The 26001-nt window shown below is 50.8% G+C and overlaps 2 protein-coding genes across 2 annotated transcripts in view; both read left to right on the plus strand.

Annotated features, from left to right (window-relative positions):
• The first annotated feature begins 1786 nt into the window (after positions 1-1786).
• LOC308484085 (uncharacterized protein) lies at positions 1787-20711 on the plus strand. The gene is made up of 6 exons (XM_081018622.1): positions 1787-1808; positions 3486-3967; positions 4574-4655; positions 12902-12984; positions 13301-13427; positions 16736-20711. Exons 2-6 carry the CDS (start codon positions 3554-3556, stop codon positions 19252-19254), a joined length of 3225 nt encoding a protein of 1074 aa, XP_080874748.1. The 5' UTR covers positions 1787-1808; positions 3486-3553; the 3' UTR covers positions 19255-20711.
• Positions 20712-22994: 2283 nt separating this feature from the next.
• The window catches only part of LOC308484111 (uncharacterized protein), a 34663-nt gene continuing 31656 nt past the window's right edge, over positions 22995-26001 (plus strand). The window contains exons 1-2 of the mRNA XM_081018686.1: positions 22995-23083; positions 25262-25765. Coding sequence (XP_080874812.1) covers positions 25352-25765 — 414 coding nt within the window. The 5' untranslated portion in view covers positions 22995-23083; positions 25262-25351. The remainder of the gene's footprint in view (positions 23084-25261; positions 25766-26001) is intronic.

The following is a 26001-nucleotide window of genomic DNA, read 5'->3' on the forward strand; positions in this document are numbered from 1 at the left end:
TCCCGTCCCAAGGGATGGAAATATACAACGTGATTGGAGCAAGGCAAAGGTCCTTCAAGAGGGGCCTAGACCCTCCATAGAAAGAGAAAGAAGAGCTTTTCTGGGGGGAGTGGGATATTGTCCTCCATTTATTCCTCCTTTTAGCCCCCATGCTGCTCCTTGACATGACTGGGTGAAGAAAGACCAGCCAGACAAGAGCATTTGGAGGGACCAGTGCCAGGCAGCGTTGGGACATTTAAAAACAGCCCTAGATCCGGGGTCAGCAAGCTTTTCCAGCCGGGGGCCGGTCCACCATCCCTCAGACCTTGTGGGGGCCGGACTATATTTTTTGGGGGGCAATGAACAAATTCCTATGCCCCACAAATAACCCAGAGATGCAATTTAAGTAAAAGGACACATTCTACTCATGTAAAAACACGCTGATTCCCGGACCATCCGGGGGCCGGATTGAGAAGGCGATTGGGCCGCATCCGGCCCCCAGGCCTGAGGTTGCCTCCCCTGGCCTAGATGGACCTTGGGGTCCCTTCCAACTTTAGGATTCTGTTCTTCATTTTGGAAGGCGGACAAGGAGCAAGAGCAACCTGCCGTCACAGAAGGAAGAGGACAGAGTCTTCGTCTCCTTGGTTGCCCTTCTCTGGGAGGGTGGGCAGATTTTGAGGAGCAAAAACGAGGATGCGATGATGACTCTCCTTTTAAGTACTCCTACTATATGTAGGCTAGAGAAGCTGTGAGATGTTTTGCTGAGGGGGGGGGCAGGAGAAGAGAAGAGGAACGCAAGTCTTCCACCCCCAGTTATGTCTCCTCCAGAACGTCTGGCCAGAGACATTTTGACCAAAAAATCCACCTGGACAGAAATTTTACCCCTGAGAAAGAGGACGTGTCCTGGGCAAAGAGGACACATGGCAACCCTTCTTCTCTGGCGTCCCTCGTAGCCGAGTAAGATTGTCTTCCCTAAACACGGTTTCAACCATGAGGCCCTCAGTGACCGTGGGGGCCAATTCTGGATCCAGGCGTCCTTCCTCGCCTGGTTGAAGGAGCTGTGAAGACACGCTGATTCCAGAGGATGAGGAGCGTCAAACACACCGTTTAATCCACACGGGTCTGGCACCCGGTGTTGGCAACCCAAGTCTAAATCCAATTCCAACATTTATGAGGTATTTTACGGGGGTTGGGCACCCACAAACTTCTAAGAATGTCACCAGAGGGGAATAAAAGGCTTCCTAGGAAAACCCCCTTGGCTGCTCCTGTGTTGCTTCAAAGGCGACTTCACTAACAGAGAAGAACATGGGATATTTATGGCTGAAATACAGACACAAAGCAGCAGAAAAGGACAACACAGAATGGCCCCCCCAGCCATGTCTGGCAATGTCTCCCCCCTCCAGCCCCCCCCCAGGCCCCCCTCTTGCTGGGACAGGGCTCTCTGCCCCGCAGCCCCCCAGGGGCCCCCAAGAGAGACTCGCCCCCCCCCGGAGAAGAGACACCCCCGGGTCCCCCATCTGGCCCCCTCTCCCCCGCCCAGACGCCCCTTCGCAGCCCCAGGCAGAGAGACGGGCTCCTCCTCCCGGACACGGGTTCCCCCTTCACACGCACACGCGCCCAGTCCCGGGTTCTGGGTCCTGCTTCTTCCCTGCCTCCTCCTCTCCGCCCGCTTGACGCCCCGGGCTCCTCCGCCGGGAGAGAGAAGGGTTAAGAGGCGCCGAGCTGGCTTCCTAGAGAGGACAGGAAAGGAAGGCGGGCCGCTCCTCCTCCTCCTCCTCCTCCTCCCCTCTGACGTCCCTTCCGGCCTCGCCTTCGCCGGCCGGGCTCTGGTGGGTCTCCTCTCGGGGGAAGCCTGGGGAACTCCCTGCCCCGGGAGGCGGGAAGGGGAGGGAAGAGAGGCTGGGGGTCCGGGAGGGAGCCAGAGGGACCTCAGGCCCTGGCCAGGGAGGTGGGACTGGAAGACAGTGAGGAGGGAGAAGGACATTGGGAGGGACATTATTGTGAGGGAGAAGGATATTAAGAGGGACATGATTGTGAGGGAGAAGGATATTAAGAGGGACATTATTGTGAGGGAGAAGGATATTAAGAGGGACATTATTATGAGGGAGAAGTATATTAGGAGGGACATTATTATGAGGGAGAAGTATATTAAGAGGGACATGAGGGAGAAGTATATTAAGAGGGACATTATTATGAGGGAGAAGGATATTAAGAGGGATATTATTATGAGGGGGAAGTATATTAAGAGGGACATGAGGGAGAAGGACATTAAGAGGGACATTATGAGGGAGAAGTATATTAAGAGGGACATTATTATGAGGGAGAAGGATATTAAGAGGGACATTATTATGAGGGAGAAGTATATTAGGAGGGACATTATTATGAGGGAGAAGGATATTAAGAGGGACATGAGGGAGAAGTATATTAAGAGGGACATTATTATGAGGGAGAAGTATATTAAGAGGGAGATTATTATGAGGGAGAAGGATATTAAGAGGGGCATTATTATGAGGGAGAAGGATATTAGGCGGGACATTATTATGAGGGAGAAGGACATTAAGAGGGACATTATTATGAGGGAGAAGGATATTAAGAGGGACATGAGGGAGAAGTATATTAAGAGGGACATTATTATGAGGGAGAAGTATATTAAGAGGGACATTATTATGAGGGAGAAGGATATTAAGAGGGGCATTATTATGAGGGAGAAGGATATTAAGAGGGACATGAGGGAGAAGTATATTAAGAGGGACATGAGGGAGAAGGACATTCGGAGGGACATTATTATGAGGGAGAAGTATATTAGGAGGGACATTATTATGAGGGAGAAGGATATTAAGAGGGACATGAGGGAGAAGTATATTAAGAGGGACATTATTATGAGGGAGAAGTATATTAAGAGGGAGATTATTATGAGGGAGAAGGATATTAAGAGGGACATGAGGGAGAAGTATATTAAGAGGGACATTATTATGAGGGAGAAGGATATTAAGAGGGACATTATTATGAGGGAGAAGGATATTAAGAGGGAAACACCATGAAGCTTCCCTTCTCTCTCTATTCATAAATCTCTGTATGTCGGCCATTTTCCCTCCCTAATTCTTTATTTGATGGAAAGTCCAGTTTCTGAGGCGTCCTCCAGGGCAGTTCCACCCAGAGGGCCTTGCCACCGTCCCCTCGGATCCAGAGCAGGAAGTCCCCAAGGGACGGTGGCTGGAGCTAGACATGGGCCCTGCTGCTCACCAAGCCACCCAAGCAGAGATGGCTGGGTTGGGGAGGGACCCCCACTGTTGCCTTGGCTCCAGATTACACTCACTTGTCACTCACAGTTATGACTTCTCCCTCCCCCTTTCCCCCCCAGACAGCTTGGAGTCTGAGCTGTGGTGCAATCCAGCCCTGGTTCCTAGCAAGACTCAGCCACGCTTCCTCAGGAAACATTCTTCTCCTCTTCATCTTACAATAGAATAGTGTGTTTGATTCATATGATTTTCTGCACCTCACATTAGTACCCACAGAACTTGGCAGAGGACCAAGGGGCTCCTTCCGATCTCTTGGAGACTTCCGGAGAGCCCAGATGGATGAGCAAGACTCAGCTGGCCCTGAAGCAGGAAGAGGCCGTGCCATGGAAACGGGGAGCAGTGGGGAATTCTGGGAAAACTCTGTGCAGAAGAACCCAGGTGAGGAGGACACCCCTTGCTCAGAGGTGCAGAGCCAGCAGCTCAGGCAGTTCTGCTTCCAGGAGGCCAAAGGACCCCGAGAGGTTTGCAGCCGACTCTACCACCTTGACCATCAGTGGCTGAAGCCGGAAAGGCACACGAAAGCTGAGATGTTGGACCTGGTGATCTTGGAGCAGTTCCTGGCTGTCCTTCCTCTGGAGATGGAGAGCTGGGTGAGGGAATGCGGAGTGGAGACCAGTTCCCAGGCGGTGGCCCTGGCCGAAGGTTTCCTCCTGAGTCAGGCAGAGGAGAGGAAGCAGGCAGAGCAGCAGGTGAGAGAGACTTTCCTCTGGATACTCCCAAGGGGCTCCAAAGAGGAGGGAGAGTATTCCCAAATCATTTCCTAATGGTCCATCCTTTTTTGGAAAGATGATGATGATGATGATGATGATGATGATGATGATTTATGACACTCATGTGGCTGGGTGCCTTCCAGCACATATAAAAGCATAAGAAGACATCAGATGTCTTCTAAAAGCTATGCATTTTCTTATCTCCTTATCACCTGATGGGAGGGCATTCCCCAGGGTGGGTCCCACTGTGGAGAAGGTCTTCTGCCTGGTTCCCTGTAACTTCACTTGTCACAGTGAGGGAATCAGCAGAAGACCCTCGGAACTGGACCTCAGTTCATGGAGACGCTCCTTTGGGGATACTGGGCCTTTGAGGCCAACACTTTGAATTGTGCTGGGAAACGTTCTGGGAGCCAGTGAAGATCCTTGAGGACCAATGTTTCATGGTCCTGGCAGCCAACCCCAGACACCAGTCTAGCAGAAGCAGGAAGCAGCTTTCACCTCTGTCCCCCGAAAGCGCTTGCCTCTGCCATTCCTTCTCTAACCCTTCTCCCCATTCTCTGTTTTGAATCCTTGTTGCTCTTTCAGAGGAAGGATCCTTTGGCAGAAATGGGTCTTGATTCTTCTGAGGCAGAGAAGACTCCGCTGGACGCCAGAGTGAGGCCTCTGGGTAAGGAGGAAGGAGTATTTTCTCCCCCGTTTTGTCACATTCTCTTGGTTTTGAAACTAATCTCTGAGTTCATTACATCTTTTGGGGGAGGACACCTGGAGCTCAGAGGGGGGGAGATGTATTTTTGCACAACTATTATATGAAATGGGTACAAATGAGTCCAAATGTACTTAGCAGGGGAGACTTTTCCGATATTAATTTGATTAGTTCACAATTACAGTCCAATAATAGCCTCATTATAACAATGTGAAATTACAATACAATTACTAATACCAATCTTTAAGATACCAAATTATATAATATAGGCTGCCCCCCACATGCTAAAACCGATGGTTTGATGATTTTCTTGATTTCTCCATTCCAAAATCTTATTAATTTCAATTACACTCCTGTCAAGATAACAATCCTTTATACAACAACTGCAATATTAATGACTTCCATTCGTATTGAAATATCAAATAATATATAAAACTACAAGTTAGGCACTCCAGCGATATCCTTACTCTTCCCGTGTGTGGCAATCTTTCTGCTCGTGATATTTCTTCCTGTCCTTGTAAAATGTTCTGTCTATCTTTTCCTGGTTGTTGCTGTTCTCCATTATTCCTTGGATGGAGCTAATATCCCATTGTGGTTTCAGAAATTCTCCATCGCTCTGTCCTGTGCTTCGTTGTTTGGCAACTTTAATAGCAGCTGCAAAAATCACACTGTCCCAATAAATAATCAGTTTTTGCCATTTTTCTTCTACACCTGGGAAAGAGAGGGATCTGTCAGAACTGCAAATGACTCAGTAATGAACCTTATCAGCTCCTACACAACTTTCAGATTCCTTACATCCCTCTCTCTGGCCTAAGATAAATGCGCATTTGTCAGGGGTTCAGGAGCAGAGGCAAGGGCAAGGGAGGAAACAGAGAGCGAGGGAGAGGAGGCAGAAGAAAAGATGAGTGATGACGACGACCCGAGATCTCCGAGTCTTTCCAGTGAATCAGAAGATTCACAGAAAGGAGCACCAGTGGCCAGGGCAAGGGGGGAGCCTAGGGGGACACCCCAGGAAGATAGAGCCAGAGGGGACTCAGAGGGGAGCAGTTGGAAATCAGGACCAGCGTCACCGCCAGAGAGCAGGGAAGAGGAAGGGCGCCAGGGATCAAGCGCTGGCAGCTCACAACAGGGGGGAGGGCACGAGTCAGGAGTGGCCACACCTCCATCGGGGAGCGAAGAAACGGTCAGACGGAAGGTGGAAGGTTGGGCGCGCGTGCCAAGTTCAAATGCACAGGAAGGTGGCGCAGTAGGCAGCCCGGAAAGGGAGCCAGGTCCTAAAGCCCGCCGAAAGGAGGGAGAAGAGTCAGGGGGGTCAGCGTCAGCGTCAGAGGAATCCCGGAAGGAAGAGACCCCGGGGGGCAGAGGGACCCAGAGAAGAACAGTCAGGCGGAAAAGGTGGAGCAAGGCTAGGATATTAAGTTGGTGTACAAGGGGCGGAGACTCAGATGGAGCTTCGCCGATCTAACCATGAGACGTAGAGTTGCACGCAGCAGCTTGAGAATGGAAACTGTAACTCAATAAAGACTTTTATTTAATGATCGCTGGCTAGCGTGATCCTCTGTGAGCTAGGATCTGGAAGCAGCTCTGACAGTAAGCTCCATCCCTAGATTGTGGGCATCTACGTCCTCGCGGAGAGGAGAGAAAGCGGGTGCCTACTAGCGAGCTCACGAACGGCAGACAACATGACGGCCGAACAGCAGATAGTGGAACTCAGAGAAGCAGTGACACGACTGAATGCCGAGGCTCTTGCATCCAGGAAGAGAGAGGAGGACGCAGCTGCCGCCTACAGGGATCTCCAGGTCAGGTTGGAAGTGCTTACGAAGCAAGGGCAACTGACACCCAAACCGGAGGGGATTGGGTTGGGGAGACGAACAGGCGGTCTGGTCTCTCACTTCGATGGGAATTTGCAACAGTACCCCAACTTTAGAGCAGATGTAATGTGTGCACTGCAACTGCTGAACAAAGACTTTAGAGATGAGCAAGAGAAGGTGGGATTCATCATGTCCCATTTGCATGGAGATGCTAAAGCATGGCTGCGCAATTTGTGGAGAGATAAGGATCCGGCGCTCCAAAATGCGGATGCCTTTATTAAAGCGATGGATGGGTGCTTTTTATCAAGCATTGACGTGGATCTTGCTCGGCAGGAGATACATGGACTGAAGCAAGGGAGGGCCAGCGTAAGGCAGTACCATGCCCGCTTTTTCGCTTTGGTCAGTGCCCTGGAATGGGACAGAGATTCGGCTCCTGTAAGAGACCTGTTTTGGGAGGGATTGCACGGCTCGGTTAAAGATGAAATTGCGAGGGGGGAGAGACCCCGGACCACGCAGGAGATCGTTCAGAGGGCGCTGGCGGTGGGGGTGCGGCTGGAAGGACGTCCGTGGAGCAGGGACGAAGGGCGTGGAGGGCGCGAACCAGCCAGGGGCTCCTCCTTCCTTCCCAGAGAAGCAGCGCGTGCGCAATCCACGCCTCCGCCAGGAGGAGGAGCGGAACCTATGGAGGTTGGAGGTGCAAGGGCTCAGTCAGCAGCCAGAGCCCTAGCACCGGCAGCAGTGAAAGCGAAGCCTCCTAGAGGGAACAGGAAGTGTTACATCTGCGATGATCCACAGCATATGGCGAAAGAGTGTCCCCAGAGGCTCCACAAGCACACTGCAGCCTCAGCAATGGTAACTGCAGCAACGCAGCAAGGACAACCACAGCAGGGAAACGAAGGAGTCTGGTTGGAGGAAGAGGCACTGGGGCCCAGCCAGACGTGTCAGTGAAGCAGTCCCCAGAGATTTTACAGCCCATGGACCCCCTCCCGCCCAAACCGGTAGTGAAGCTCACCGCGTCGCTCCAGCTGCCCAATGGAATCACCATGGACGTGCCAATCACCATTGACTCCGGAAGCAATGCGGACTTTATAGGGCAGGACTTTGTCGACCGGCACGCTATACAGTTGCTGCCTGCCACGCTGCCCCTGCAGGTTGTCACGGTGGATGGCAGGGAGCTGCTAGGGGGGCAAGTGGTGAAGCAGACGCCACCAATGGTGATGCGACTTGGGAATCACAGGGAAATCATCAGCTTCAATGTCACTCACCTATCGGACACGCCCATTGTATTGGGCATGAGTTGGCTGGACAAGCACAGCCCGACGCTGGCTTGGTACCAGAGGCAGCTGACCTTCGGCTCTTCCTTTTGCGCTGAACACTGCATCGTGCCCAGGCAGGAAGGAGGGGAAGAGGAGTCACAGCTGCAGCTAGGCACGCTGCAAGCGGTTCCCCACAAGTACGCAGAATTTTTGGAGGTTTTCTGCGAGAAAGAGGCAGACAGGCTACCCCCCCACAGACCATATGACTGCAAAATTGACCTGCTGCCGGGGGCGGCGCTACCCAAAGGGAAGCTGTATTCCATGTCTGAGGACGAACTGCAGGAACTCAAAGAGTTCATAGATCATAATTTGGAGCGCGGTTTCATCCGAGAGTCCAAGGCAGCGGGGGGCAGTCCGGTATTCTTTGTTAAGAAGCGGGACACGCCCCAAAAAAGACTTGTAGTGGACTTTCGCATCTTGAACAGTGTGACCAAGCCATCGGACTTCCCCATGCCCCGAATCGACGACCTCCTCGCAAAGGTACGGAAGGGCAGAGTGTTCACCAAGTTGGACCTGCGAGGGGCATACAACCTCATTCGCATGCGGGAGGGAGATGAGTGGAAGACAGCCATGTTCACGCCCCTGGGCACCTACGAATATAGAGTTATGCCTTTTGGATTGCAAAATGGCTCCCACGTTTTTCAAGCTTTCATGCATCACGTGTTGGCGGGGCTCCTCTACAAGACGTGCGTCTGTTTCTTGGATGACATCCTGATCTTTTCGGAATCGCAGCAGGAGCATGACAGACACGTCAAGGAAGTGCTGAGCAGGCTACAGCAACATAGGCTTTACGCCAAGCTGGAGAAGTGCCAATTCGACGTGACCGAGGTGGATTTCCTGGGCTACAAGTTGTCTGATAAAGGGCTCGCCATGGACAGCGCCAAGGTCCGAGCAGTGTTGGATTGGAAAAGCCCACGCAACCGGAAGGAGGTCCAACGGTTTGTCGGCTTCGCGAACTTCTATCGCAAGTTTATCAAAGGCTTTGCGATGCAGACAGCGGCCATCACGGACACGCTCAGCTCCAAGAAAAAGAAGTTCATCTGGACAGAGCAGGCGGAGCAGTCCTTTCAGGCACTCAAGCGTCTCTTCGCGTCGGAAGAGCAGCTGCTTCATGTCAACCCCAGCAGGCCGATGAGGGTGGAGACAGACGCTTCGGACAGAGCCGTGGGAGCAGTCCTGCTGCAGAAAGACCCGCAGGGGGTTTGGAGGCCGGGAGCGTTTTACTCAAGGAAGCTCAGCAAGTCCGAACAGAACTACACCATCTGGGACAGGGAGTTGCTGGCCATTCATGCAGCGTTCAAAGCGTGGAGGCACTTCCTGATCGGCGCCAAGCACACGGTGCAGGTCTGCACGGACCACAAGAATCTAGAGCACTGGCGCACGGCACAGTTCCTGAACCAGAGGCAGATACGTTGGGCTGAGTTCTTTGCGAATTTCGACTTCCGAATAGAGTATGTCCCGGGGGACACCAACATCATGGCGGATGCTCTCTCCCGTAAGCCACAGTATCTGGAGGAGGCAACGCCAGCGGCCGCCATGCACATCTTCGCACCGACAGTGTGGGCGTGCGCGGCGGCGACAGTTGACCTGGATGCGGTGCGACGAGCGTTGCAGGATGACTCCTTCGCGCAAGCAAAGATGGCAGAGGTGCACAGGGGCACGGCAGCGACCGACGAGTTCCAGCTGCGAGATGGTTTGCTCATCCGTAAAGGGGCCATCTACGTGCCGGGAGACGAACTTCGCGCCAAGGTACTGCAGCAGCTGCACGACGCACCCACTGCCGGGCACTTTGGCAAGGAGAAGACGGTGGAATTAGTAGCCAGAGACTTCTGGTGGCCCGGAATGAGAGGGGAAGTCGCGGACTACGTGGCGAGGTGTGACACCTGCCAGAGGTCCAAACCAGTGCACAGACCGCCGGCCGGACTGCTGGAACCGCTGCAAACTCCGTTCGAGCCATGGGAGAGAGTGGCCCTGGACTTTGTCACGGATCTGCCCAGCTCGAGGGGCAAGACGGCTGTGCTGGTGGTGGTGGATTTGTTCTCCAAGATGGCACATTTCATTCCGTGTGCGAAGGTGGCCACGGCGGAACAAACCGCCAAACTGTTCATAGACCACGTGTTCAAGGTTCACGGTCTGCCGCGGTCTATTCTGTCCGACCGAGGGCGACAGTTCATCTCAAACTTCTGGCAGAGGCTGATGGGCTTCCTGAACGTCAAGATCAACCTGGCGTCGGCTAGACACCCGCAGACCAACGGGCAAGCGGAGCGGGTCAATGCCATCATGCAGCAGTACCTGAGATGTTATGCGAATCAACAGCCTGCGACGTGGGTGGATTACCTGCCTCTCGCCGAGTTCGCCTACAACAACACGAAGCACGTGTCCACGGGGGTCACGCCATTCTTCGCCAACAACGGGAGGCACCCTAGAACCTTCCCGGGACTGGAAAGAATGGGGGAGGGGGAGCCGCAGACAGCAGATGCGTTCGCGTCGGAGTTGCAGGAGGTCCACGATCAGCTGCGGCGGCACCTGGAGCTGGCTAAACGCATACAAGGTACAAGCGGACAAACACAGAAGGGTTGGCGAAGAGATCCATGTGGGAGACTGGGTCTGGTTAGCAGCCCACGCAGTGCCGGCCAGGTCGTTGGCGAAGAAGAAACTAGGGCATAAACAACTGGGGCCCTACCAAGTCGACGAACAGGTCAACCCGGTGGCTTTCAGGCTGGCTCTTCCGGAGGGTTCCAGAATGCATCCGGTGTTCCACAGATCGGTGCTCACTCCCTACAAGGCACCTCACAGGTTTCAGGAACCAGGAACGGCACCGGGTCCGCTCCGAGAGAGAACCGGGCAAGGGGGAGTGGCACAGGAGGAGCGCATCAACGAAGTCACGGAGATTTTGGACTCCAGATGGGGGGAAGAGGGGGTAGAATACCTTCTCGCCAAGGAGGGCACCCCGGCCAGTGCCAACAGCTGGGTGCCGGGCTACGCTTTAGACGAACCTCTGCTCAAAGAAGAGTTTCATGCCCTCTTCCCACATAGGCCAATGCCAGCAGACTTTTTCGACGACTGGCTTTTCACGCCCACGCTTTCAGCCAGCACGTTCCGGGGGTTCGACTCGGACGAGGAACCGACACGAGACGCCCGTTCCCCAGAGGGGTCACCCTCGGGATCTGCTTCAGAACCCTCGTATTGGTGGGATGATCGACCAGAGGAGCAGTTCCGCAGAAGGTGGCTGGAGGGTCCAGGACGAGCAACGTCTCCAGAAGGCAACGAGGGAGAGACGGACATGGACGTTTTCGGGGACGACCCGGGTTTCGAGCACGGCGGCACAGAGATGGAAGCGGAGGTGACCGTCGTCAACGAGAGCAGGGAGGAAGAACCGGAAGACTTCGGATGGCGGCCCGCCACGGGAAGCGAACTGTATCCGACATTCGTCCCCCTGACACGGCAGCACCCAGATCCCGCACCGGAAGGAGGGGAGGGGGGAAGAGGGGGCTTCGAGGGGGGGATGGATGTCAGGGGTTCAGGAGCAGAGGCAAGGGCAAGGGAGGAAACAGAGAGCGAGGGAGAGGAGGCAGAAGAAAAGATGAGTGATGACGACGACCCGAGATCTCCGAGTCTTTCCAGTGAATCAGAAGATTCACAGAAAGGAGCACCAGTGGCCAGGGCAAGGGGGGAGCCTAGGGGGACACCCCAGGAAGATAGAGCCAGAGGGGACTCAGAGGGGAGCAGTTGGAAATCAGGACCAGCGTCACCGCCAGAGAGCAGGGAAGAGGAAGGGCGCCAGGGATCAAGCGCTGGCAGCTCACAACAGGGGGGAGGGCACGAGTCAGGAGTGGCCACACCTCCATCGGGGAGCGAAGAAACGGTCAGACGGAAGGTGGAAGGTTGGGCGCGCGTGCCAAGTTCAAATGCACAGGAAGGTGGCGCAGTAGGCAGCCCGGAAAGGGAGCCAGGTCCTAAAGCCCGCCGAAAGGAGGGAGAAGAGTCAGGGGGGTCAGCGTCAGCGTCAGAGGAATCCCGGAAGGAAGAGACCCCGGGGGGCAGAGGGACCCAGAGAAGAACAGTCAGGCGGAAAAGGTGGAGCAAGGCTAGGATATTAAGTTGGTGTACAAGGGGCGGAGACTCAGATGGAGCTTCGCCGATCTAACCATGAGACGTAGAGTTGCACGCAGCAGCTTGAGAATGGAAACTGTAACTCAATAAAGACTTTTATTTAATGATCGCTGGCTAGCGTGATCCTCTGTGAGCTAGGATCTGGAAGCAGCTCTGACAGCATTTATCGAATTAAATTAAATTCCAAGTCCTTTTAGCATTAATCAGTTCAGTCTGTATATAATACAGGATGGGGAAGAGTCACCTCTAATTTTCCATCGTAAACATTTTGCAAAATAGAGCTTCCCTCCCTTTTTCCTTTTTCCTTTTACACACACAGTTCCATTTGATGTTATATTCCATATCTGTAATCCAGTTTCATCCGTGCTCACCTGTACATATATAATTTGAACTAGTATCCAATGGCGGACTGCCAAATCATTAATGTAGAGAAGAAAACTTCGTATAAAGAAGCCATAGGCTCCCCTCCCCCCACCCACCGTCTTTTGCAGCAAATGAAGTCTTCTCTCAAATTCAAACCTTAAAGACCTTGCAGCTGGTTTAATTCCGCAGTTTATGATCTCATTTCTTCCAGCAACGCCTGTACATTAGTCCAAATTGAGCTCTAATTGACAGGAGAACCTCTGCTTCTTAATGGCGGCGAAGGAGGGTTTTCGGCAGGCAAAGGGCTTTTGCACTCAGCGCCTTCCTGCCTCTCGAAATCCATGCCGGAGCCGGAACCTGGTACCGAGACAAACTGGGAGTGAAGCCCGTTCCCCCCTGTCCCTGGGGGCAACTTGCAAGGAGAATTACCCTCAGTCATCCTTGTTTTTCCTTTGCCAACGATCTCCCGCTGCCTCCATTAAAGCAGAGCGGAACCGGAAGCTAGCAGGGGAGACTTTGACAAGCCCCATCTGTACGTAGAGATGCAGTGTTTCACCTCTGAGAGAAGCAGGCGCTCACGGTTTCCACTTTCCTTGGTCTCTCCCAGGTGACGGAATGATGCCACCAAGACCTGCTCCTTCATCTTTTCATGGTGGTGGAGGGGAGGCAGCAGCTGTGGACCCAGATCAGGTAGGGGGAAGGAGCCTTGTGGGGAAGGACTGCTTGGATGCAGACTGGCTGGACACAGTTGGATGCAGAGGAATGGTGGGAGGAGCCAGAGAAGAGGGAGCCGACTGGGAGGAGGAGGAGGAGGGGTCTGAAGCTGGAGAGGGAAGAGGGCTCAGGGAGCAGAGGGAGTCTGTGGCAGAGAGCAGCCCAGACTCCGAGGCAGAAGCTGCAGCAGGAGAGAGGGATGAGGAAGGCAGAGAGGGGTCTGGCCGCTGTAGAAAACAACAGAGCCAAGTGAATGTTCTCTAAGAGGACAGCCTTTTTCCTGTTCTGTTAGGGTCCAGTGTGCTTTGAAGATGTAGCTGTCCATTTCACAGACGAGGAGTGGGGGTTGCTGGATCCTGACCAGAGAGCTCTGCATCAGGAGGTCATGGAGGAGAATCGTGGGATCTTGGACTCTCTCGGTAAGGCTCCCTATTGGATCATCCTATCTGTTTTGTAATTCAATACATCTCTCTATGTGACGAACCTCTGATATTTTGATAGGGCTCAACAGCGCCACTCACAGCACCTGGGATGTTAACACTCCCACAGCAAACCTTGGAGGGATGGCTATTGATTGTTTTCCCTGTGAATATTCTTCCTCCAGTTCTGCCGTTTAAAACCATGATCAGGCTGTCTGAACTGCCCAGGCCTTCTTAAATGTAGGATTCATAGTGATTTGAGGTGTTGAAGTAGCTTCAGTCACGTTTCCTGCTTTTGTTCTTGCTTGTGTCTCTCTCTGGTTGACCAAAGAGTCGCTTGACATTGGAGATGGCACAGATTCCACGACTGAACCAAACAAACTCCATCCCAAAACAGAGCCAGGCTTTTTGAATCTCAGGCAGTGAACCCTGTAGTAACAATAATGATAATATTATTATTTTTACCCTGCCCATCTGACTGGGTGGCCCCAGCCAACAAATAGAAAAACATAATCAAACATCAAACATTAAAAACTTCCCAATACAGAGGTGCCTTCAGAAGTCCTCTAAAAGTTGCATAGTTATTTCCTTGACATCTGATGGGAGGGCGTTCCACAGGGTGGGTTCCCCTATTGAGAAGGCCCCCTGCCTCGTCCCCTGTAACTTCTCACAATAATGTAACATGTAAGTACAGTGGTACTTTAGGTTAAGAACTTAATTCATTCTGGAGGTCTGTTCTTAACCTATAACTGTTCTTAACCTGAAACACCACTTTAGCTAATGGGGCCTCCTGCTGCTGCTGCGCTGTTGCTGCATGACTTCTGTTCTCATCCTATCATAGAATCATAGAATCATAGAATTATAGAGTTGGAAGAGACCACAAGGGCCATCGAGTCCAACCCCCTGCCAAGCAGGAAACACCATCAGAGCACTCCTGACATATGGTTGTCAAGCCTCTGCTTAAAGACCTCCAAAGAAGGAGACTCCACCACACTCCTTGGCAGCAAATTCCACTGTCGAACAGCTCTTACTGTCAGGAAGTTCTTCCTAATGTTTAGGTGGAATCTTCTTTCTTGTAGTTTGGATCCATTGCTCCGTGTCCGCTTCTCTGGAGCAGCAGAAAACAACCTTTCTCCCTCCTCTATGTGACATCCTTTTATATATTTGAACATGGCTATCATATCACCCCTTAACCTCCTCTTCTCCAGGCTAAACATGCCCAGCTCCCTTAGCCGTTCCTCATAAGGCATCGTTTCCAGGCCTTTGACCATTTTGGTCGCCCTCCTCTGGACACGTTCCAGTTTGTCAGTGTCCTTCTTGAACTGTGGTGCCCAGAACTGGACACAGTACTCCAGGTGAGGTCTGACCAGAGCAGAATACAGTGGCACTATTACTTCCCTTGATCTAGATGCTATACTCCTATTGATGCAGCCCAGAATTGCATTGGCTTTTTTAGCTGCCGCGTCACACTGTTGGCTCATGTCAAGTTTGTGGTCAACCAAGACTCCTAGATCCTTTTCACATGTACTGCTCTCAAGCCAGGTGTCCCCCATCTTGTATTTGTGCCTCTCATTTTTTTTGCCCAAGTGCAATACTTTACATTTCTCCCTGTTAAAATTCATCTTGCTTGTTTTGGCCCAGTTCTCTAATCTGTCAAGGTCGTTTTGAAGTGTGATCCTGTCCTCTGGGGTGTTAGCCACCCCTCCCAGTTTGGTGTCATATGCAAATTTGATCAGGATGCCCTTGAGTCCATCATCCAAGTCGTTGATAAAGATGTTGAATAAGACTGGGCCCAAGACAGAACCCTGTGGCACCCCACTAGTCACTCTTCTCCAGGATGAAGAGGAACCATTGATGAGCACCCTTTGGGTTCGGTCAGTCAGCCAGTTACAAATCCACTGAGTGGTAGCATAGTCAAGACCGCATTTTACCAGCTTCTTTAGAAGAATATCATGGGGCACCTTGTCAAATGCCTTGCTGAAATCAAGGTAGGCTACATCCATTGCGATCCCTTCATCTCCCAGGCTTGTAATTCTGTCAAAAAACGAGATCAGGTTAGTCTGACATAACTTATTTTTCAGAAACCCCTGCTGACTATTGGTGATCACAATGTGCAGGACCTGTGATTCTTCTAGAGCCAACAAAATGTGCGCTCGGGCCCTATCATCTTCACGTTCCTGCTCAGAGGGTTGTGGATTCAAACCAGTTTCCACACAGGACCAAAGTCTATCACGTTTTAGAACCAGTTCAAGCTTGAGAGCCCAAGTCAGGTAGTTCTTACCATTCAGATGTTCCATCTGGGCACTGTTGCCAAGATTAATAAACCGCAGGTTGCTGAGCTGACGTGGCTTCTGCTCCTTGCTGCACCGGGTCTGCTTCTTTGGTACACGGCCTCACCACTGGACCTTCAGTCCCTTTGAGGTCCTCACCAACATCACCCTGATTCTCCAGCTTTAGCAATTTGCCATCCATAAAACACTGGGCCCCATGACCTGACACGAAACGTAAATTAATAACGCAAAGTTTTAAAGAATTAAGAGCTTTACTGAGTTAAAATAAACTTCTTCATAAACAACATGGTTCCAAACAGGTTGACTGAGATTCCATACTGACTCTGCTCACAACTGAGGCAGACTGACTCTGACTGAAATCTTTCAGAGAACACACAGAGAAAATGGCTGCTAAGTCACATGTCGGAGTGAGTCAACAGTTAGCAGTTAGGCCTGAATAACTTTAGTAGGCCCAAATGATTGTGCAGTCCCAGCACTTCCCAGCCTGCTTTGCTGCTTCTGCTCTCATGTGTCTTTGTCACATGACAAGAAGTTCACGTTTGCCATTTTTATTCTCCTGCTCTTACATCGCCCAACACAAGGCAGCTGACTATGACCAAGTCAGTCCAGAGTCAATGTTCCCAAATATTTCTCCAGCTCTTAAAATTTGTTTAGATTTATTACTGCATACTCAACAACTTAGCATATTGAATATATCTTAACTTTAACAGGGAACTTTTCCGCATTGGCCACCTTTTTCAATAAAAGCACATTTTATTTATGAAGATCGTACAGATGCATATTTAAATTTGAACAAAATGACGTTACCAGGTTAAGCTGTACTTTTAAAAACCTGAGAGAGAAAACATCTAATACTCAACTTGATTTGTATACGAAACTAGATATTTTTACAGAACAAAAGGAACGTTACAATATCTAACTCCCTTCAGATCTTCCTCTGTCCCAAGCATTAATTAGCATTGTTCCGTAATTTGGGACTGCACTTCTTCCCGAGACTCTAATCCGTTTGCCTCTTAGTTTCAGGTGGTGATGAATTGGAAATGAAGAACAAGGGAGACCACAATGAAATCCACACAGTGAAGGAGCCATATCAGGATTCAGACTGTGGAGAGGGCGTCAGTCAGAGCTCCCATGCCACTTCCCATCAAAGAAATCCGCTTCAGACGAAACCCTATCAGTGCTTGGAATGTGGAAAGAGCTTCACCTGGAAACAGAGTTTCGCTGCCCATCAAAGAATTCATACAAAAGAGAAACCCTATCACTGCTTGGAGTGTGGAAAGAGCTTCAGTCACAGTCACAATCTCACTTCCCATCGTAGAATTCATACAGGAGAGAAACCATATCACTGCGTGGAATGTGGAAAGAGCTTCAGTCAGGGCTCCCATCTCACTGCACATCAAAGGATTCATACAGGGGAGAAACCCTTTCAGTGCTTGGAATGCGGAAAGAGCTTCAATCAGAGGGCTAAGCTCACTTCCCATCAAACGATTCATACAGGGGAGAAACCCTTTCAGTGCTTGGAATGCGGAAAGAGCTTCAATCAGAGGGCTAAGCTCACTTCCCATCAAAGGATTCATACAGGGGAGAAACCCTATCAGTGCTTGGAATGTGGAAAGAGCTTCACTCGGAGTGCCCATTTCACTTCCCATCAAAGGATTCATACAGGGGAGAAACCATATCAGTGCTTGGAATGTGGAAAGAGCTTCAGTCAGAGGGCCCATCTCACTTCCCATCAAAGGATTCATACAGGGGAGAAACCATATCAGTGCATGGAATGTGGAAAGAGCTTCAGTCAAAAAAGCAGTTTCACTTCCCATCAAAGAATTCATACAGGGGAGAAACCCTATCAGTGTGTGGAATGTGGAAAGAGCTTCACCAGGAAAGAAAGTCTAACTGTTCATCAAAGAAATCATAAAGGGGAGAAACCGTATCAGTGCTTGGAATGTGGAAAGAGCTTCACTTGGAAAGAAAGTCTAACTGTCCATCAGAGAAATCATAAAGGGGAGCAACCGTATCAGTGCTTGGAATGTGGAAAGAGATTCACCAGGAAAATAATTTTCACTACCCATCAAAGAATTCATACAAAAGAGAAACCCTATCACTGCTTTGCGTGTGGAAAGAGCTTCAGTCACAGCTATACTCTCACTTCCCATCGTAGAATTCATACAAGGGAGAAACCCTATCAGTGTGTGGAATGTGGAAAGAGCTTCAATCGGAGTGCCCATCTCACTTCCCGTCAAAGGATTCATACAGGGGATAAACCCTGTAAGTGTGTGGAATGTGGAAAGAGCTTCACCAGGAAAGAAAGTCTCACTGTCCATCAAAGAATTCATACAGGGGAGAAACCCTATCAGTGCTTGGAATGTGGAAAGAGCTTCAGTCAAAAGAGCAGTTTCACTTCCCATCAAAGAATTCACACAGGAGAAAAACCCAATCAGTGTGTGCAATGTGGAAAGAGCTTCAATCTGAGGGCCCATCTCACTTCCCATCAAAGGATTCATACAGGGGAGAAACCCTTTCAGTGCGTGGAATGTGGAAAAAGCTTCAGGACGAGCTTTGAACTCACTTCCCATCAAAGGATTCATACAGGGGAGAAACCCTATCAGTGCGTGGAATGTGGAAAGAGCTTCAGTAAGAGGGCCAAGCTCACTTCCCATGAAAGGATTCATACAGGGGAGAAACCCTATCAGTGCTTGGAATGTGGAAAGAGCTTCACCAGGAAAGAAAGTCTCACTGTCCATCAAAGAATTCATAAAGGGGAGAAACCATATCACTGTTTTGCGTGTGGAAAGAGCTTCAGTCACAGCTATAGTCTGACTTCCCATCGTAGAATTCATACAGGGGAGAAACCATATCAGTGCGTGGAATGTGGGAGGAGCTTCAGTCAGAGGACCAAGCTCACTTCCCATCAAAGGATTCATACAGGGGAGAAACCCTATCAGTGCATGGAATGTGGAAAGAGTTTCAGTCACAGCTACGATCTCACTTCCCATCGTAGAATTCATACAGGGGAGAAACCCTATCAGTGTGTAGAATGTGGAAAGAGCTTCAGTCAGAGGGCCAAGCTCACTTCCCATCAAAGGATTCATACAGGGGAGAAACCCTATCAGTGCATGGAATGTGGAAAGAGTTTCAATCACAGCTACGATCTCACTTCCCATCAAAGAATTCATACAGGGGAGAAACCCTATCAGTGCTTGGAGTGTGGAAAGAGTTTCAGCTGGAAACAAAGTTTTGCTTTCCATAAAAAAATCCATACAGGGGAGAAACCGTATCAGTGCTTGGAATGTGGAAAGAGATTCATTAACAGCTCCACACTCACTTCCCATCAAAAAATTCATACAGGGGAGAAACCCTTTAAGTGCTTGGAATGTGGAAAGAGCTTCACCTGGAAAACAAGTTTCACTTCCCATCAAAGAATTCATACAGGAGAAAACCCCTTTCAGTGCCTGGAATGTGGTAAGAGCTTCACCAGGAAAGTAGGTCTCAATGCCCATCAAAAATTACACACAGCAGAGGAGTCAGATCAGTGTTAGGAATGTGGAAAGAGCTTCAGTCAAAAAGGAAATCTCATTTCATCAAAGAATACATACAGGGGAGGAATCATGTCAGTGCCAAGTGTGTGATTGGAAGGAGTTTTGAAAGTTTGGTCTCATTTTTAAAGCTCTTTTTTAAAAAAAATGGACCTTTTAGAAAGACTGAGAGCTGGCTGAAAAAGCCAAAATCAGGACACGTTTGTACAAGTTTGTTTCTTTTTGAAGGAAAATATTTCTTCTACTCTGAGCCCCTCTTAAAGAGAATTGGATTCCTGCCAGACAACCACTCTTACCTGGACATCTAAATTGCTTTGTCCTCTTGGACACTTTCTTTCTTTTTTATGGTTCATCTCTTAAAAGTAATTATTTGGTTTATTTGTTTAATTCGAATCTTAATTTGAGAAATTGGATTTTATGTTAGACAGCTTATGTGTGTTGGGTATCAGGCTGGAAGGAAGAGGGAGAGCAGGAAAAATGTAGGAAACAGAATCTGACTAAAGAGATGAAGGAAAATTTGGAGAAGCTATTAGCCCAAATTGATAGAAATAGTGAAATGGAGACAAATTTGATCACTAAAGCAGAGACACTTACAAAGAAAACAGAAGCACTAGATATCTCCATGAAAGGAAGGGAGGAGAAGTCTGAAAAGCTGGAAAAGAAGACAAAAAATGGAAATCAGAACAGGAGACACTTAGGATTGATATGGACAGTTTGGGTGGAAGGCAAGAGGCAGCTGCGGGCGCTTTGACGGTTCTTGAGATGAGACAGAAAGCCCAGCCTCTGAGACGGAGAGGAGGGAGGAGAGCAGGATTTTAGCAAAGGCTTGAGCGGAGTGGCTGGGAGTGGAAGACTAATTCATGGAGGAGGCGCCACCCTCCTCACAGCCGGGGGTGGTGGCTTTTGGGTAGAAAACCAATGTGAATAAATCCCCCCAGTGCCACCCCCTGGCCGGTCTTCCTGTCTCCCTCTCCTTGTGCCCCCACTCTGCCCCAATCAAAGTCCCAACCAGCAGCTGCCCTCCAGGCCTTCCTCCGCCCATCTTGGGACCTCAAGGCATGCGGGCAGAATTTGGTGGGGGGCCAGGCTGGGCTCAGAGGTCTGCTTTCGTCTCCTTGCACTGGGAAGCTTGTCTACTAACTAATGGATAAAGGGTTGTTTGGAAGACTAAGCCCTCTCTAACCCCCACCCCGTTTTGAAATAAAGCCTATTTAAGAATTGGGGACAAGGAGGAAGGAGAAAGTTATGTACTAAGCTTGGATCCTAGAACAATAGGCAAGTAGGATCCTAGAATGCAACAACTGATTGGCTTGCAGGAAAAGACCAATTAGGCTCCAGGAGGGAAACAGAATCAGCCAATCAGACGGGACTCGTTGTGTAAATAATGTAGATAAAAGCCTGAGGTTTGGGGGGCAATTAAATCACTGTTTTACAAGCTGCAATAAAGAGCATGAAATCACTACAGGACTCTGAACATATTTCACTGGCGATGAAGGTGGGATCCTGCTGAGCTGTCTGCCGCGCAAAGCACACAGCTGCCAAGGCAACACAGCATCACATCGCGCATCCAGGCTACAGCTCCAGGACCCAAGGACCCAGAATGGCGACAGACAACCGCTTCATACCGTTCAGCCCAGCCTCAGGAGACTGGGAAGGCTACGCCACCCGCTTCCAGTTCCTCCTGGAGGCAAAGGACGTCATGAGACACAGCCACGAAGAGGGCAACCTTCTTCAGCATCTGTGGAGAAGAAACATTCAAGATCGCCCGAGCCCTCCTCGCTCTCACAAATATTGCGACCGTTCCCTATGACACGATAATAGAACGGCTGAAGGGGCACTTCTCGCAACAACCCTCGGTGGTAGCATGTCAAAATGCCTTCTAGGCAAAGCGGCAGGTCTCCGGAGAAACCATAGCTGGGTATGTGACCTCCCTCTGCCAGGCTGCTCGGCTCTGCAACGTCACAGAGCTGGAGAACATGCTCCGCGACTGCCTCGTGGGCGGCCTGAGGGACGAGAAGCTGCAGTGGCGCCTCTACGCCAAGAAGGACCTGACGTTCCAGGCTGCCCTAGAGGAGGCTTTAGCAACTGAAGCTGCCGAGAGGTCAGCGCAAGGATTCTAGTCAAACGTGTCGTCCCAACCAAGGATCCACCACGCGTACCTCACCGACGACTCAGAATCCAACCGGGAGGACGTGCACTAAGTGCAGCAGCACACATAAGCTGCATGCCCACCATGACAGCCTCGTCAAGAGCATTCAGGCTCCAGGAGGGAAGCAGAATCAGCCAATCAAACGGGACTAATTGTGTAAATAATGTATATAACAGCCTGAGGTTTGGGGGCCATTAAATCACTGTTTTGCAAGCTGCAATAAAGAGCATGAAATCACTACAGGACTCCTGAGTATATTTCAGAGAATCTATTGCATCTTTGGTTGGGATTGTCCAGCAAGGAGATTGGAGATGGTTGCCAGTCAAAGGGTAGTTTAAGACACGGGGGGGGGGGGAGCTCCTTGTGAAAGGGGGTGCAGTTTTGGGAGACATTCCAGCCGTGGCATTGGCAGCCAGATGAGGAATCCTGGAAGAGGACACTCAAGGCTTATCTAGTCCAACCCCTGCAATTCAGGAACCCTGGTTCTTAGTCCCGCCAGCTCCCTTGAACTGGGCAACTCAGATGCCTGGAGCAGCGCCGTTGGAGAGCAGCCTTGGGTCGCCTCTGGAGCTGGCTGCACCTTTTGGACGGCTGTTTCCATCCCCCCTGCCTTCTGCTGGCAGGCCCGGTTGGGAGTTGTAGTGCAAAGCCCATTGAGGGTGCCTGGTCCTGGAGGTGGTTTTCAACTTGGAACTATGTTTTGACCCTTTGCCGAAAGGAGATGCCACAAAGTGTGTGTCGGGAGGGTGTCTTTTCAGTGCCAGGATACAAGGTGCTCTCTTGACCTGGGAGCCCAATCCCTCTCCCCCACCCCTAGAAAAGGGGGTCTTCCCCTAATCCTCTCCTTGCAGGACCCCCTTTTCCTTCCTCTTTGCTCAGAGAGTCGGAGCCAACTCTCTCTCAAGGGACCCTGGAGCCAAACCCTTGCAGAGTTTTACTTCTCAAGCAAAGGGTGGGAAGGAACACATTCTTGTTGCTCTTGAGATGTACAGAAATCTCTTCTCCTGATTTTTAACACCGCAGGCCTGCTGTGATGGGCTTCCTTGTCCCACTTGCCACTGAAAAATTCCATTTGACTGCCTCTTTGCCGACTGTTACGTTTAATTCCTTTTTCTAAGGTAAAGATGTTACGCTGCATCTTTGAGACACTGCACTTAGTGCTGCTTTTTCTCTTCTGGCTTTGAATGAAACTTCATCTGTGGACTAAGGTCCTTGCTTTTTGCGTGGTCCTTTCCTGCTGCTTGATCTACAAGGGACGCTTCGTTCTTGAGTTGTCCGTGGCATTTCCACCCCCCTTTTTTCTCCAGGGGCCAGAGACCTGGTTCTCCCCCGGAGCCCCGGGCAGAGAGAGGGGCTCCTCCTCCTCCGGGACCCGGCTTCCCCTTCCCGGCCAGGCGCCCCTCCTCTCCCCCATTGCGGGCCAAGGGCGGCCTCTTCCCCTCCGAGGGAGCAGCTCGCCAGGCCCCGGATGGAGCAGCTCTGCGCCTGCGCGACGCCCCGGACGGGAGAGAGAAGGGGGAAGGGGCGCCGAGCTGGCTTCCTAGAGAGGACAGGAAAGGAAGGCGGGCCGCTCCTCCCCCTCCTCCCCCCTGACGTCCCTTCCGGCCTCGCCTTCGCCGGCCGGGCTCTGGTGGGTCGCCTCTCGGGGGAAGCCTGCGGAACTCCCTGCCCCGCGACGCTGAGGTAACATCATGGCTCTCGAGCCTGGGCGGTTCTCAGCTCCTTGGCTTGCCTCTTCCTCCTGCCCAGGACCAGGCTCGGCCGGGCTTCTCCTTGGCCCGGGAGGGGGAGGGGGCGACAGAGGGCGGAGCCTGCCAGCGGACCCGCCCCCCGCCCCGCCCCCCGAGCCCCGGACAGGAACGGGCTCTTTCCCAAGCTTCCCGGGAGTTTTCAGGCTCGAGGGGGCAGCTGGACGGTGTCTCCTTCGCAAACTACGGTTCCCAAGACTCTTGGGAGTCTGGCTTGGCCGGGGGGGGGCTCTCTTTCTTTTATTTCCCCTTATTTTTCTTTCTTTCAATAGATGTCGTTCATGTTTGAAAGGAGATGGACGAAAGTGGGCATCCAATACCCCCTATCTTTTTATCAAAGATAAAATCAAGGAATCTAAATAAGCGCACAAACAGAAAGGAGGATTACTTCCTACTTCGCTTTCCTTGGCATCTTGCAATACTTTAATTTTAACTTGGCATTTTCCCTGCCATAACAAGAGGTAAATATTTCTGCATCCCCCGTCTTGACATATCCTTTAATTTCAGCACATAATTATTTTGAAACAACATAAATTGGTATTTGTCACAGTAACACACAAATATTTTATTTTCGGTTTGAAACCCTGTTTCCTCCACCAAAACCTTCTGGTCTTCTCCTCTCATATTCTTTGCTAACCTTTTCGTTTTCTGGTGATTAAAGCCTGCTAACATATCAGATGCCACACAGATGGAGCCTGTGTGTGTGTGTGTGTGTGTGTGTGTGTTGTTTCCTCTTGTTTTTTGAATAACTTTTCATTGGGTTTTATAAAGAAGGATCATAGGAATAATAAAGGATAGAGTTAAATAAAGCAAGTCTTCTCATGCCATTTGTATATCACAAAAGCAGCATAATAAATTTGCGACATCAGGTTCATTGTCAGTGGTCAGCGTATGACTTTTGGGTTAATGAATTGGTTTGAACGCGACCAAAAATAAAGGGGAAACAGAACAGAGTGAACAGAGAGCATTCCACATGGCAAAGCCCTTGTGGTTGTGCTTCGATTAAGGGTGAGTCATGGGCCTTTCTCCTCTTCCATTGCCAACTAAACAATATAAAGTGTTGGTCTGTTGATGAACTTAGGCCCAGAAATGAACTGGCAACCAAGGCAGGTATTTTAAAACAGGAACTACATGTATGCCAAAGGATTTTCGTGGGTCTTCAATGAGGAGGGGTAGATGCCTCCTGTCAGGCTTCAGGGAATCCCATCCCTCCCCCATGGCCTGCCAAAAAGTCAATAACAAGAAGAGTTCCTGCCGAGTCCTTTATTCAATACTTACAGAGAGAGACTTTGAACAGCACATCTCCATTGCAGTAATGGCGTTGTTCTGAGTAAAGTCCCACCCCTCTGTCTCTCCTCTTCTACGTCATCCCTGCGTCGGCTGATCTGTGCTTCCTGTTCTCCTACTCTCAATGCACACTGGATCCTGGGAGAAGGAGGGTCAGGAATGCTTTCTGAAGACACAGAGTCTGTCAGCTGTCTCTCCCCTGGTGCTGCTCTCCCAATATTTCCCAGCTTCTCCCCTCTGCAGCCTCTGAACTATGACCTTCTGCAAACCACTGTTGTAAATCTATACTGTCCTCCTCTTCTCGGGAAGGTTCAGGAGGAGGGAAAGGGGTCTCCAGCATTCCTCTTGGGTCCAGTCCCTGACACCACCTGGAGCCTGTTGGAGAAAAGGTGGGATAGAAATGCCATTAGTAAAAGAGGGAACCCAGTTGAGAACCCAACCGCTGCATTTGGGGCCAGTTTCCGAGGCGTCTTCCAGGGCAGTTCCACCCAGAGGGCCTTGCCATCGTCCCCTCGGATCCACAGCAGGAAGTCACATGGCCACATCCTGTCTGTGCCAAAGGGACGGTGGCTGGAGCTAGACCTGGGCCCTGCTGCTCACCAAGCCACCCAAGCAGATATGGTTGGGTTGGGGAGAAGCTCTGGACTATGAAGTGGGGTTGGGAGGGACCCCCACTATTGCCCTGGCTCCAAATTACACTTCATATATTCACAGTTATTACTTCTTCTTCCTCCTCCTCCTCCTCCTCTCCTTACACTTGCTCAGGGAACATTCTTCTCTTGGCTGTGCTCTAATATTATAATAGAAAAATGTGTTTGATTCATAGGATTTGCTGCACCTTGCATTAGGACACACAGAACTTGGCAGAGGACCAAGGGGCTCCTTCCAATCTCTTGGAGACTTCCGGAGAGCCCAGATGGATGAGCAAGACTCAGCTGGCCCTGAAGCAGGAAGAGGCCATGCCATGGAAACGGGGAGCAGTGGGGGATTGCGTGAAAACTCCGTGCAGAAGATCCTGGGTGAGGAGGACACCCTTTGCTCAGAGGTGCAGAGCCAGCAGCTCAGGCAGTTCTGCTTCCAGGAGGCCAAAGGACCCCGAGAGGTTTGCAGCCAACTCTACCACCTTTGCTGTCAATGGCTGAAGCCAGAAAGGCACACGAAAGCTCAGATGTTGGACCTGGTGATCTTGGAGCAGTTCCTGGCTGTCCTTCCTCTGGAGATGGGGAACTGGGTGAGGGAATGCGGAGCGGAGACCAGTTCCCAGGCAGTGGCCCTGGCCGAAGGTTTCCTCCTGAGTCAGGCAGAGGAGTGGAAGCAGGCAGAGCAGCAGGTGAGAGAGACTTTCCTCTGGATACTCCCAAGGGGCTCCTAAGAGGAGGGAGAGTATTCCCAAATCATTTCCTAATGGCCCATCCTTTTTTACTAATGGCCCATCCTTTTTTGGAAAGCATCTAGGAACAGATCTTCTTCTTCTTCTTCTTCTTCTTCTTCTTCTTCTTCTTCTTCTTCATATTATTATTTATGACATCCATGTGGCTGGGTGCCTTCCAGCACATATAAAAGCAT

The sequence above is a fragment of the Podarcis pityusensis genome (genome assembly GCF_964106645.2).
Source record: "Podarcis pityusensis genome assembly, chromosome: 8".
Classification (NCBI taxonomy): Eukaryota; Metazoa; Chordata; class Lepidosauria; order Squamata; family Lacertidae; genus Podarcis; species Podarcis pityusensis.